General features: G+C 38.5%; 1 protein-coding gene across 5 annotated transcripts in view; it reads right to left on the bottom strand.

Annotated features, from left to right (window-relative positions):
* Positions 1-3,868: 3,868 nt before the first annotated feature.
* NSRP1 (nuclear speckle splicing regulatory protein 1) overlaps positions 3,869-13,052 on the bottom strand; it is a 30,997-nt gene continuing 21,813 nt past the window's right edge. For all 5 annotated transcript variants that reach the window (XM_081805502.1, XM_006734534.3, XM_081805503.1 and 2 more), the window contains 4 exons: positions 10,385-10,513; positions 8,742-8,949; positions 7,437-7,545; positions 3,869-5,673 (listed from right to left, as the gene is read on the bottom strand). In XM_081805502.1, coding sequence (XP_081661628.1) covers positions 4,614-5,673; positions 7,437-7,545; positions 8,742-8,949; positions 10,385-10,513 — 1,506 coding nt within the window. In that variant the 3' untranslated portion in view covers positions 3,869-4,613. The remainder of the gene's footprint in view (positions 5,674-7,436; positions 7,546-8,741; positions 8,950-10,384; positions 10,514-13,052) is intronic.

Genomic DNA, 13,052 nt, shown 5'->3' with positions numbered 1-13,052 from the left:
GGCAGGAAGCCTGCTTCTCCCTCTCCCACTCCCCCTGCTTATGTTCCCTCTCTTGCTGTCTCTGTCAAATAAATAAAATCTTAAAAAAAAAAATAAGATTACAAAAATGTTGAGATATATTACACGTACAGAATATATAAAACATATTTACAATGAGAAGAACAGCCAAGTAACTACCATCCAAGTCAAGAAGTGGAACATTGTCAGCATCTAGAAGCCCTGTGTGTACCTCTCTTGTATCATGAATCTTGACTCTAACAATCATTTCCTTGCTTTTTCTTAGTTTTACTTACCATGTATCTATATATGGTATCATTTTGCTTCTTTTAAAAATAACAAAGCAAATTACTTTTTCTTACAATACTGTGAAATTCATCCCAATTGTGTGTAGCTCTAGTGTTTTCACTGTATTGTGTTTATATAGATACCAGATTCATTTACTAATGGTGACATTCTAGGTTATTTCTGGTTTGATGAAAAACACTATTATGAAAATTCCTGGTGCACCTGTGGAAAAACACAAGTTATAGAAAATGTGCATCACCACATTGTTTTCAAAAAAGGTTCTACAAGTTCATTTGCCACTGGTAGCGTAGATGACTACTGCTCCATGTCGAAAGCAACACTTAGTATTGTATCTAAATATTTTTGCCATTCTCGGTGGATGTTTGGTGGTATTCATTGTGGTTTTAATTTGAACAAATTTTCACTCACCGATGAGTCTATTTGCTACCCAGTTGGAAAAAAATCTTACTCCCCATATTATACTATATAAAACATTCTTTCCAGGTGCATGGTAAATCTAATTGTGAAAAGTAGACATTACTGTAGAAGCATTATGCTTCTAGAAGAATGCTGTCCAGAACCTTCTGCAATGGTAGAAATGTTATATAAATCTGCACTTTCCTATATGGTAGCCACTAGATACATGCCGCTATTGACATCTTCAAATGTCTAAGCAACTGAGGAAGTGAGCTTTAAATTTTAACTTTTGATTAACTTGAACTTTATGACAATTAAAGATTTCTGTTCATTAATAGATACCATTGAGAGTGAAAAGGCAAACCACTGAGGGGGAGAAATTACTTGCAAAGACAACTCCTACCTAGAATATATAAAGAATTGGAACGCCTGGGTGGCTCAGTTGGTTAAATGTCCTTTTTTTTTTTTTTTTTTTAATATTTTATTTGACAGAGAGAGACACAGCGAGAGAAGGAACACAAGCAGGGGGAGTGGGAGAGGGAGAAGCAGACTTCCCGCTGAGCAGGGAGCCCGATGTGGGACTCGATCCCAGGACCCCGGGATCACGACCCGAGCCGAAGGCAGAAGCTTAACGACTGAGCCACCCAGGCGCCCCTAAATGTCTTACTTTTGATTTTGGCTTGGGTTATGATCTTGGGGTTGAGATCAAGCCCCACATCAGGCTCTGCACTGGGCATGGAGCCTGCTTGGGATTCTCTCTCCCACTCTAAAAAAATAAAAAATCATTTAGGTCATGAAAAAAGGCAGATAATAGCCCCAACCCCTCCAAGATAGACAAAAGAAACACTCTTCAAAAGGGAGATACTCAAATGCTCATAAATATATGGCAGCCATAAGGGAACCACAAAACCATGAGATATCATCACACCCAACAGAACGACAAAACTCAAAAGACAAAAGGTAAACAGTTACCAAGTTTAAGCAAGAACGTGGAGCAATGTATGAGAATACATTGATGATGTATATTTTGGATAACTGACAGTACCTAATAAAGCTACACTATGCATAACCTATGGGTCAGCAATTCCATCCCTAGGAAATACCCAACCAAAACATATACATGTACATGCTAAAATTTTGACAAGGACCAGAATGCTCCTAGAAGTGTATTCATAATAACCCCAAACAGGAAATAACTCAATGTCCAACTGCAGTAGAATGTGTAAGTACTATAAAATCTAGAAAACAAGAAAAACTAATCTATGGTGTTAAAAGTCAAAGTGGGAGAGGGTGCCTGGGTGATCAGTTAAGCTTCCGGCTCTTGGTTTTGGCTCAGGTCATGATCTCATGGGTCATGGGATCGAGCCCCACATCGGACTCTATGCTCAGCATGGAGTCTGCTTGTCCTCCCTCTGCTCCTCCCCGGCTTATGCTTTCTCTCCAATAAGTAAAATCTTTAAAAAAAAAGTGAAAGGGGAAGGGGTAATAAGGAAGCCAGGAAGGGGTGTGAAGAGAGCTTCTGTGGGTCAGGTAATGTTCTCTTTTTGCACTGGATGTGTTCATTCCGTGTTAACCAATTAGCCTGTCAGGCAGTGAGGCACTCATTCTCCCATACAACTCTGGACTTACCTCACCTTTGAAGTCGGCAATGGTAGTGGAAAACATCTCTTTAAGTCTGACTTGGCCTCGCTTAAGTCACATACCTTTCCTGGAGCCTCTTCAACCCCATTTGAACCACTGGATTAAGTAGTGAAGGGGTACTTCCCCAAGGGAAAACCAAGGCACTGTTCTCAGAAAAGGGTAAAATGAATGCCAGAGAGGCAAAAACATCTATTAATCTGGAGATCAAAAGAAAACCCTTAATTTGTAGTTCGTCCCTGAGTTATGTCAAATTTTGTTAAGAGTAATATATAGCTTTTCCTATCCAAAGCATCCAAGCTGCTTTGTGAAAGTCTCTGAACTACTGGGGGAAAGAAATCTAATTTCTTATCAGATTTAACTCCAGTCTCTCCCTCCTTGACTATAGCTTACATACTATAGTTAAATTAATCTTTCTAGGGGCGCCTGGGTGGCTCAGTTGGTTGAGCATCTGCCTTCGGCTCAGGTCATGATCCCAGGGTCCTGGGATCGAGCCGCACATCGGGCTCCCTGCTCAGTGGGGAGTCTGCTTCTCCCTCTCCCTCTGCTGCTCCCCCTGCTTGTGCTTTGTCAAATAAATAAAATCTTTTTAAAAATTTAATCTAATATATGGCTCTACTTATAACAACTCCAACAAAGGAACCATATTCCCCTATCAAGGTTGAAGATTTTTAGCCTGTCACTCATGCTCTTCCATCATCTCACCTGAACTTTTTCAGTTATATGACTCCCTCTGTGTACATGTATTCAGTGCTTTTTAAGTGTCTGTCACTGATCTATTTTATTATTTAAAGATTTTATTTACTTGAGAGAGCGCACACAGAGGCAGAGAAAGAAGCAGATTCCCCGCTGAGCATGGAGCCTGACATGGAGCTCGATCCCAGGACCCTGAGATCATGACCTGAGCTGAAGGCAGACGCTTAACTGACTGAGCCACCCAGGCGCCCCATCACTGATCTTTTTAAATTATTCGGATGCAACTGATATTTAATGTATCAGTCAAGAGATATGGGCATTAGATTTCTTGTTACTTTCCCTTTTTGGGTTTAAAGCTATAATAAAATGATTTACGAATGCTAAATTTGATCCTTAATATTATGTCTTTTCTAAAACTCAGTATTCTTTTTTTTTTTTTGAGAGAGAGCAGGGGGAGGGGCAGAGGAGAGGGAGAATCTCACCCAGCACAGGAGCCTGACATGGGGCTCGATCTCATGACCCTGAGATCACAACCTGAGCTGAAATCAAGTCAGACATTTAACCAACTGACCCACACAGGTGCCCCCAAATGTTAAGTTTCTTAAGTATATAAAATAAGACAGGCTCTTAAATAGGCTACCTGAATCTTTAGCTAACTTCATTTTGACTAAATGTCTCCATCTTTTTACCCTTACCTAAAACTGACTGAAATAACATAACCAATTTACTAACTTGATAGGGGATCAGAATTAAAGTGATTTTTAAAATTAAAAAAATAAAAGAGGAATTGTGGCATAAATGACATACTTTTAAAATAAAATATGAGCATGAATTAAATGTACAAACACATCACTATTTTTATTTGCATTTAAGCCAAATGTGCTGTGAGCTAGAAAGTTACTTACACAAGATGTATGATCCATTATACATTAACACAAATTTCAGAATGTGAAGTATAACAATAGTCTCTATTGTTCAAATCCACATTTAAAAAAAAATTTTTTTTTGAAGATTTTATTTATTTATTTGACAGAGAGAGACAGTGAGAGAGGGAACACAAGCAGGGGGAGTGAGAGAGGGAGAAGCAGGCCTCCCGCTGAGCAGGGAGCCTGATGAGGGGCTCGATCCCACAACCCTGGGATCATGACCTGAGCCGAAGGCAGGCGCTTAACGATTGATCCACCCAGGCGCCCCTGAAATCCATATTTTTATCTAGAATACAGTATTTATAACCTAACACCTCCCTGCAACAAAACCAACATTATTAGGGAGTTGTTTGAATTATTTTTTAATAGCTACAGTGGAGCCCATTTTCCTCATTAAGTAACTATAGGGATTTAACATTCTTTAAGTGGCTTGATTACAACCAAGAATGTGGTATTGGTAATATATATATCAATTCACTCAAACATTCAAGAAAAAAGGACTTATTTTTTACTTAACCAAAAATGAATTCTGAAAATACATTAAAAAATACCCTCCCAACCACTGTTAACACACTCCTTTGTGCCTTCACACACCATGGTCCAGGAGTTACAATTTTTGTGCTTCCACAGGTCTTTCTATTTGGGCAGTTATCAATCGTCTTCTTTCTCAATATACGTCTTTGCATTAACCCGTGCCATTTGCCTGGCCAGGTACCTGTCTCTAGCCGACATTACAGTTTCTTCATTGCTTCGTTTTGCAAACTTATTCCCCACCTCATGTGGTCTCTCTTGTTCTTTGCCCATCTCTTGGCATCCCTCTGTGAGTATGTGTTTTGCTCCCAGGGATGTTTCAGAACTGGAGGGTTTTTCTGGGTTTCTTTCTTTGTCCTTTTCCGTATTTCTCATTTTATTGGATCTTTCCCGGTCAAGAAACCTATCCTTTGCCCTAGAATTTGGGCTGCTTTCTTTTTTGTCTCGGCTTCTTTCTGAAGATTGAACACTTATTTCTCGTTCTCTATCTCTGTACTTATCACTGTTTTCATATCTTTCTTTCCTTGCTTTCATATGCTCTTCCTTTTCTTTGCTTTTCTCTTCTTTCTCTCCTCCTTTCTCATTGTGTCGGTCATGATCATTTCGTGGTCTATCTCTTTCTTGTTCTCTTGGGGAGTATTTCTCCCTGTCTTTCTCCCTTTTCCAATCTCTGTCATTTCTTTCTCTTTGGTCTCTTCCCCTCAGTTTATCTTCATGTTCATGCCTCTTCCAGTGAGAAGCTCTGTGACTGACCTCTCTGTGCCTCTGAGAATCCTTCTTTTCTTTTCGGGAACCACGGTCAGTGTAATAGTTCTCATGATCCCTGGATTGTCTCTCTTGGTGCTGATCTTCCCTTTTCTCATGAACTCCTGACTTGGACCTTTTTGTGTGGCATTTGGTACCATGCTCTCTTTCTTCACTAGAAGACCGTGAGTGCGCTTGATTTCTCTGATGCTTGGAGTCACTCTCGGAGGTCTCTGTGACCTTTTTCCTTCTGCAGTTCACTTTATTATTTTCTTCCATTTCATCATCCTCACTATTAGCATAAAAGTCACTGTCTGCATCTGGGTTTTCTTCTGCTTGCACAACAGTTTGGAGACTGCATTTCTCATGTGGTATTCTGTTCTCTGAACTTACTTCATCAGAATAACCCCTTGATTTCTCTTCCTTTATCCCAGACCTTAAAACAAATAATATAACACAAAATGCCACATTATCACTGTAGTAATAAGCACATGAAGTGTTCATATAATTTTTCTCAATACTTAAACCAATGCAACTACTAAATGCAAAAAGGTGCTGTCTATTTACCTTGTAAACATCTGCAAACTAGTATTTTCTTTTTATTTTTTTTGAGAGAGAAACAGCATGACAGGGGAGAGGGTCAGAGGGAGCAGGCTCCCCGATGAGCAGGGAGCCCAACGTGGGACTCGATCCCAGGACCCTGAGATCACGACCTAAGCCAAAGGCAGTCGCTTAACCCACTGAGCCATCCAGGTGCCCCCAAACTAGTATTTTCTAACCATTCAGAATATTTTCAGAAAAAGGTAGAAGTGAAATAGAGAAAATGAGCCTTTCTGTATTGGACCACTAGAATCTTTAGGCATAAGTCTGTGTAAGGTCTTCATTTTTGTTAAGCATGACAAAGAAAAATTGGGAAAAGTAAGATATATTCTGGATCTAAGTACTATTTTCACAACATGAAGTTCAAGTTGCAGCTCTTTGTTGGATTCTTATTCCTTTCTTTTTAAAAAATTCAAGAATAGTCCTGGAAATAGCTGAGATATTTTCACAGCAAAATCTAATTCTAAATATCACTAAATAATCTCTTATGATTAAAAAGGCACGAGCATCCTGGTATTACCCCCTGGCACCTATCACAACAAAATACGAATACGTGAATCCATCTGATTACAATCAATAACACTAAAAATTGTTTACATCACCTACATTTTCCCAACTGATAAGTGCGGCTCATTTATTTACATTAGCCACATGTTCATTCTTACTGATTGCATAATAATCATACTAAGAGAACAACTGTGGTTCTCTGGGAACTGCTGGCAGAACTGTCTTGGCTGAAGGATTATCTAATACTTTGGAATTCTATTATTAGACTCTGAGAAAAGTACAACTATTAAATGACATTATGGAGTTTCATGGCTGGCCTCACAAGTATTCCAGATGAAACTCTAATAGAAATTCTAATTTTCCAATCAAAAATCTGTCTTCAAATATATTTTCTTAGACTCACAATTTTCATCAATTTTGTAATCAAACCCAGCATTTGGAGGGGGGGAGGGAAGGTGGAGTATAAATCTAATTCTGTCTCTTTAGCCTTAATTCTACTCTTTCCTTTTCCCAGCAACACAGACTTAGATCCTCTAATATGAATGTTTCTGTTCCAAAAAACCATTTACTCAGATACAAGCTTAAGACAAATTCTCCCTTTTACCTTCAGCTATATACTTATGACAGTCATTTCACCATTCCTACAATATCTTATAATTTTATCAAAAAACCCCTCCAATCCTTACTTTCTACGCCAGTGCTAATGGACATTTCTACAGACATGGTAATGTTCGTATCTGTGCCATCTAATATGGTAGCCACTAGCCAAATGTGGCAACTGAGTATTTGCAATGTGGCTACACATCAGGTAGTGCATTTCTAGCTGTTGATACGTGAATCTTCTGTTTTATAGAGGCCATGTTCTATTTACGGAAATAAACCACTTCTCTTATATACTATTTGAACATACATGTAATCCGTAGGTTTTGAATTAAGAAACTGCAAATCCCTAGCAATTCAATTAGGTCAGGTTTGGCTGACAACACAATATGCAGTGCTGCAATCCTCTATCTTTCAGAGGGTTAAAATGATCCCACAACCACAGATCATGAAAGGAATCTTTCTTCTACTATTCCATATGCCGCGTCTCACCTGGCTTCACGAAAGCTGCATGTAGGTACTTCCTCTTCACCAACTGCTTGATTTAATAGGTGTCTATAAAATCCACTGAGATCTTTCTGCTTGGTTACATCCAAACGTGCTAAGAGAGGGCAAGCAAAAGTGAGAGGAATAGATTCAACAAGGCACAACACAGTTCAGTTTTAGAGGTACAGAGAATGTAACATACACAGTGTATCAACTACTCTTTGGATCTAGCTGGCAAACCATAGCCTGCATGCCAAATGTGGCCTACTGTTTTTGTAAAGAAATTTTTATTGGAATGTAGCCTTGTTCATTTATTGTTTAAGGCTGCTTTTCCATTAGAAAGGCAGAATTTAGTAGCTCCAGCAGAGATCATATGGTACACAAAGCCTAAAATATTTACTTACCTGGTCCTTCACAGAAATTTTGCCAACTGGTATTCTATATAAACACATAGTACATGCCTAGACAGAATATTATAGATTTGATTTCCTTCTATTTAAAACTTCTATGAGCACTTGCCAATTAAGTTATTTGTAAGTATACAATGTACTTAGATCTTGAGAAATGACCACGATTAGAAAGTCTGAAGTAAAGCCCTAAGACATTCTTTGGCTCCTGCACATTTTTGTTCTTTCTTGAATTAACATTATTCTTTTTCTGAAGGCCCACCCAGTTCCTTGAGTGATGTTACTCTAGTTTTCTAAACCCAGAAAATATAAGTAGGATTTAAATCTTAGTTTATATTGCTTCTGACAAATATCGTGTGGTGTATGACTTATAATAAAGGTTTTTTCCATTTGGAATTATTTTCTAAGGCAATGACTTGTAATGGCCATAGTTTTAAGAAACAAAATGAGAGATGTGAAAAGTCCAATAGAAGTAATAGTTACTAAAAGTACAGCTATGGGGCGCCTGGGTGGCTCAGTTGTTTAAGCGTATGCCTTTGGTTTGGGTCATGATCCCAGGGTCCTGGGATCGAGCCCCACATCGGGCTCCCTGCTCAGCGGGAAGCCTGCTTCTCCTTCTCCCACTCCCCCTGCTTGTGTTCCCTCTCTCGCTGTGTCTCTCTCTGTCAAATAAATAAATAAAATCTTTAAAAAATAAATAAAAGTACAGCTATGTTTTTAGTCATTGTCTTTTCTCCGTTTTATAATATCATAGAATATCGTATCTAACACCTCGAGTTCATATACACAAATGAGGACCACAACATTATAATCTAGAAGTTCAGGGACAGAGCAAATGGCGAAACCACAGGGCAGAATTTTGCTGCTTCTGTTTCCTTCTCCCCCCCTCCCTCTTCCAGTTCACCTTCGAGTGCAGCAGCCCTTTTTTCTCTTTCTTCCTCTTCAGCTCTCTCTTGCAGTTTTTTCTTATAGGCAGATGTCACAAATGCCTCCTTATCATCAAATTCTCCCTTCTCCATTTCTCGTTCTCTCTGTATTTTTTTTTCCATTCTCTTTTCCTGTTCCTTTTTTCTGATCTCAACTGCTTTTAGTAGGTTGTGAATATACTTGGGCTAGAGGAAAAAATAAGATTTAGGGAAGAATCAAGGATAAAAATTAAGAATATTCTGTTTTTATCATGAATTTATTAGGATAAAAATGGCTAGTCCAAATAGGTGGGACTGTCATCATCTCAAAATTAAATATAAATTTAACTAGCAAGACTGAAACTAAAATTCTTTTCAAGAAAAATTTAAGTGTAAAGACAGAAATTATTCAAAATCCTATTTTACTTTAAAATTTCAAACTAAGTAATTTTTCCACTGTGTTTTCACCCTTTTTACAGGTATTATCTCAATACTTCAACAGATCAGTGAATCAGAAAGGTTCTTACTAGTTTTTCACATTAGTTGAAATACGGTTATTTAAAAGAATACATGGGGGCTCCCGAGTAGCTGAGTTGGTTAAGTGTCCGACTCGATCTCAGCTCAGGTCTTGAACTCGGGGTCGTGAGTTCAAGCCCTGCACTGGGCTCCACATGGAGCCTATTTAAAAAAAAAAACAGCTATAATTTTACACCACTACCCTACTTGTACATACTATAAAATGTAAAGATCTTTAAAAATCAGTCTGTGCTTGTGAAAGAAGAAGAATGATAGTGTGAATTTATATCAAGACCCCACTCTCAATTATTTTTTCAAACTAAAAATATGATCATATGTGCAGATGATTCAGTTACCAGCTTGAAAGCAATAAAGAAATGAGAGGATGATAAAACACAAAAATATGAACAGGAAGAGGAGTTTCTAATACAAAGACTTTTTTTTTTTTTTTTTATTTGAGAGAAAGATCGAGAGAGAGCATGAGTAGGGGGAGGAGCAGAGGGAGAGGGAGAAGCAGACCCCCTGCTGAGCAGGGAGCCCAACGTGGGGCTCAATCCCGGTCCTCCGGGACCATGACCTGAGCCGAAGGCAGACGTCCAACCGACTGAGCCACCCAGGTGCCCCTAATACAAAGACTTTCTAAGAAAAAAAAGTTCAAAAATTTGTGAAGGTGGTAAAACAAAAAATCTAAACTTATTGTTTTTATTGTTAGATAATTTACTCACTCCTATTAGGATACTAAATGCAGGGCTTTGTGGGTTCTAAATCAAAACTGTATTATCTGGAACTAGGGGCCCTTCACACTTCAAATACCCTTATAAAAGCTTTTTCTCAGATCATTCCTCATGCTAAATAAGATTAAGATATAAAATGCAGGTCAAGGGGTACCTGGGTGGCTCAGTCAGCTAAGTGTCCAACTCTTGATTTCAGCTCAGGTCATGATCTCACGGTAGTGAGATCAAGCTCCGTGTCAGGCTTCACACTCAGCGGGGAGTCTGCTTGAGATTCTCTCCCTCTACCCTCTCCCACCCCTCACTTGCACATGCATGCTCTCACTCTAAAATAAATAAATAAATCTTTAAAATACAGGCTGAGGTCAAAGAAATTTGTATTTTCAGCTACAAACCTTTCGGTCTTTTCCCAAAATCAATTTGGGATTATTTTCCTCCTTTTTTTTCTGCATTTCATCATAAATACTGTCATATTCATATACAGTGGAATCTTCTGCAAGGGCCTTCTGGATTTCTAGTTTGGTCTAAAATAAACAAACAAACATGTCTAAAAAATATGAACCAGCTAAAACATACGATAAAAAGTCTTGGTTAACTTTTTTGAGAGAGGATCATGAATCAGATATATATTATAAAAATTCTATCAATCACATTTTAGACTGAAAATATAAACATCGGTCTGGAGCCAGGCTGCCTGGGTTTGAATCCTGGCTCTATAACTTATTAGCTACTTGGGGCAAGTTTGTGTAATCTTTTTGTGCCTCAGTTTTCATCTAAAAAAATGAGGATAATAATTGTATCTACCTTCCAAGTTGTTGTATTATCTACTTTATATAGTTCATTCATATATGATTTTTTTTCATATAGGATTTTTAAAAATAAACAAAACACCTCAAACCAAGATCAGAGAAGAACTTCTGAACTTAGCTTGACAACAGATATCTACCAAAGACCTACTGCAAATAGTACACCTAATGATGACATTTAACAGCTTTTCCAATGAAATAGGGAGCAAGATAATGTTGCCATCATCAGTCCTGTGCACTTGAAGACCAGATAAAAGAACAGAAAGGAAAAAAAGTGTTGTCTAACTATTAAAACACCCCATTTCTTAAAAGGAATTTGAATGGGCAAAGAAGGAAGTCACACTCTCATTCTTCACAGATGACATGATGCTCTATGTGGAAAAGACTCCACCTGAAAATTGCTAGAACTCATATAGGAATTCATCAGAGTGGCAGGATATAAAATCAATGCAAAGAAATCAGTTGCATTTCTATACACTAAAAATGAGACAGAAGAAAGAGAAATTAAGGAACGGATCCCATTTACAAGTGCACCAAAAACTGTAAGATACCTAAGAATAAACCTAACCAAAGAGGCAAAGGATCTGTCATCAGAAAACTCTAGAACACTCATAAAAGATACTGAGGACACAAAGAAATGGAAAAACGTTCCATGCTCATGGACTGGAAGAACAAATATTGTTAAAATGTCTATGCTACCAGACACCTGGGTGGCTCAGTTGGTTAAGCGACTGCCTTCGGCTCAGGTCATGATCCTGAAGTCCCGGGATCGAGTCCCACGTCGGGCTCCCTGCTCAGCAGGGAGTCTGCCTCTCTCTCTGACCCTCCCCCCTCTCATGCTCTCTATCTCATTCTCTCTCTCAAATAAATAAAATCTTAAAAATAAATAAATAAATAAAATGTCTATGCTACCTAGAGCAACTATACATTCAATGCAATCCCTATCAAAATAACAACCAGCATTTTTCACAGAGTTGGAACACACAATCCTAAAATCTGTATGGAACCAGAAAAGACCACCCTGTATAATAATCAAAGGAGTGTTGAAAAAGAAAACCATAGCTGGCAGCATCACAATTCCAGACTTCAAGCTCTATTACAAAGCTGTAATCACCAAGACAGTATGGTACTGGCACAAAAACAGACACACAGATTAACGGAACACAACAGAGAACCCAGAAATGGACCCTCAACTCTATGGTCAACTAATCTTCGACAAAGCAGGAAAGAATATACAATGGAAAAAAGACAGTGTCTTCAACAAATGGTGTTGGGAAAACTGGACAGCCACATGCAGGAGAATGAAACCGGACCATTTTTTTACACCCATACACAAAAAAAGACACAAAACAGATGAAAGACCTCAATGTGAGACAGGAATCAAAGTCCTTGAGGAGAACACAGGCAGCAACCTCTTTGACCTCGGTTGCAGCAACTTCTTGCTAGACACGTCTCCAAAGGCAAGGGAAGCAAGGGCAAAAATGAAATATTGGGACTTCTTCAAGATAAAAAGCTTCTGCACAGCAAAGGGAACAATCAACAAAACCAAAAGGCAACCTACAGAGTGGGAGAAGATATTTGCAAATGACATATAGCATAAAGCGCTAGTACCCAAAATCTATAAAGAACTTATCAGACTCAACACCCAAAGAACAAAGAATCCAATCGAGAAATGGGCAGAAGACATGAACAGACATTTCTCCAAAGAAGACATCCAAATGGCCAATAGACACATGAAAAAATGCTCAAGGTCACTCAGCATCAGGGAAATACAAATCAAAACTACAATGAGATACCACCTCACACTGGTCAGAATGGCTAAAATTAACAAGTCAGGAAACAACAGATTTTGGTGAGGATGTGGAGAAAGGGGAACCCTCTTACACTGTTGGTGGGAATGCAAGCTGGTGCAGCCACTCTGGAAAACATTACAGGGGTTCCTCAAAAAGTTAAAAATAGAGCTACCCTACAACCCAGCAACTGCACTACTAGGTATTTACCCCAAAGATACAAATGTAGTGATCCGAAGGGACAGACACCTGCACCCCAATGTTTATAGCATTATATAATAGCCAAACTATGGAAAGAGCCCAGATGTCCATTGACAGATGAATGGATAAAGAAGATGTGGTATACATACACAATGGAATATTACTTGGCCATCAAAAAGAAAAAAAAAATCTTGCCATTTGCAATGACATGGATGGAACTAGAGTGTATTATGCTAAGTGAAATAAGTCAATCAGAGAAAGACAAT

This window comes from Leptonychotes weddellii, chromosome 15 (genome assembly GCF_054177405.1).
Source record: "Leptonychotes weddellii isolate Sample4059 chromosome 15, ASM5417740v2, whole genome shotgun sequence".
NCBI classification, from domain to species: Eukaryota; Metazoa; Chordata; class Mammalia; order Carnivora; family Phocidae; genus Leptonychotes; species Leptonychotes weddellii.
This window is presented reverse-complemented; position numbering and strand designations above follow the sequence as displayed.